The sequence below is a fragment of the Populus euphratica genome, unplaced genomic scaffold, assembly GCF_000495115.2.
Source record: "Populus euphratica unplaced genomic scaffold, PopEup_1.0 scaffold7798.1, whole genome shotgun sequence".
In the NCBI taxonomy this organism is placed as follows: domain Eukaryota; kingdom Viridiplantae; phylum Streptophyta; class Magnoliopsida; order Malpighiales; family Salicaceae; genus Populus; species Populus euphratica.
This window is the reverse complement of record NW_011507562.1, coordinates 1-1168: the sequence shown is the minus strand read 5'-3', so window position 1 is coordinate 1168 and position 1168 is coordinate 1. Positions and strand designations below refer to the sequence as shown.

Genomic DNA, 1168 nt, shown 5'->3' with positions numbered 1-1168 from the left:
CTTTTTCTTATTGAATTATGAATTGCATTAACAATAAAATTAAAAATCCAACATACACATGTTGTACAAGGCTCCTGTGCCACCCACATCTCACACACTTGTATCACTAGATGAACACATGAACTGAGTTAATTAACATGAAATGACAAATTATGGAAATAAAAAGGCCCTGCAGGTCAATCAAATCATGCATGACCATTAATTTATATATTCTTCTTTGCCACGTTTTTGTTGGGGTAATTCTTTGAACGGAAATCAAGGAACAAAACCAAAAGAGAAGTGATGAAAACAGCATCAAAACACCAACCCCAGATGCCAGAGCAGCCCAACCCTGTGAAATGGTAGTAAAAAATCCAGGCCATGATCCCAAAGCTTGAAAAGAACTGCACAATCTGGCAATCTGTGACAAACTTTTTCCACTTGGGACGTATCCCTAATGCACACAGGAAGTAGTAGGAATACATTAGCACGTGCACCGAAGAGTTTATGACAATCACCCCAGGAAACAAAGACTGTGAAGTGTGTAAAGATATGTAACACATGACCACAACGGTTGCATGGTGATACACGTGGAGAAAAGTCAGCCTTCTGATGGAGTTGCTCAAGATGATCAAGAGGGTGTCCATGAATTCAAAAATCTTTGAGAGATAGAAAATATGCGACCAGAAGAAGAGAGGCCCTCTTGGTGGGGTGTTTATAGGGTAACAAACGATGCAGTCCACATTAGGTGAGTGGAAAATGATGGAGAGGGTGCAACCGATGGCCATGGTGAAGGAGAGAGTGAGGAGGATAATGTTATGAATGGCTGTGAGAAACCTGAGGATGCGAGGCCCAACTGAGGGAAGAGTGACATGTGAAAGGATGAAAGTAAGGGAGAGATAGGAGAGGACAGTGAGGGTGAGGAAGAGTGGAGAGGCTCCTAGTGTCTGGCCTTGGTTCCATGAAAAGTTGAGGATATGAGGGTTGTTCACAAGCCAGTATTGGAGGGTCGAGAAAACTGGCTTCTTGGCTAGATGGTTCATAACACAGTGTTTAATTGTTTGGAAAAGGAATTCCATGGCAGTAGTGGCTTGCTAATGTAGAGATGCAAACGGGGGAGTGGGGAGAGAGAAGGGTGGAGATGAGGGTTTTGGAGGGCTGCAGTTCTTGCGAAATGCAAGACTAAGCA

General features: G+C 43.2%; 1 protein-coding gene across 1 annotated transcript; it reads right to left on the bottom strand.

Moving 5' to 3' along the window:
- Nucleotide 1: 1 nt before the first annotated feature.
- LOC105120366 (elongation of fatty acids protein A-like) lies at nt 2-1161 on the bottom strand. The gene has a single exon (XM_011018527.1). It carries the CDS (start codon nt 1056-1058, stop codon nt 204-206), a length of 855 nt encoding a protein of 284 aa, XP_011016829.1. The 5' UTR covers nt 1059-1161; the 3' UTR covers nt 2-203.
- Nucleotides 1162-1168: the final 7 nt, after the last annotated feature.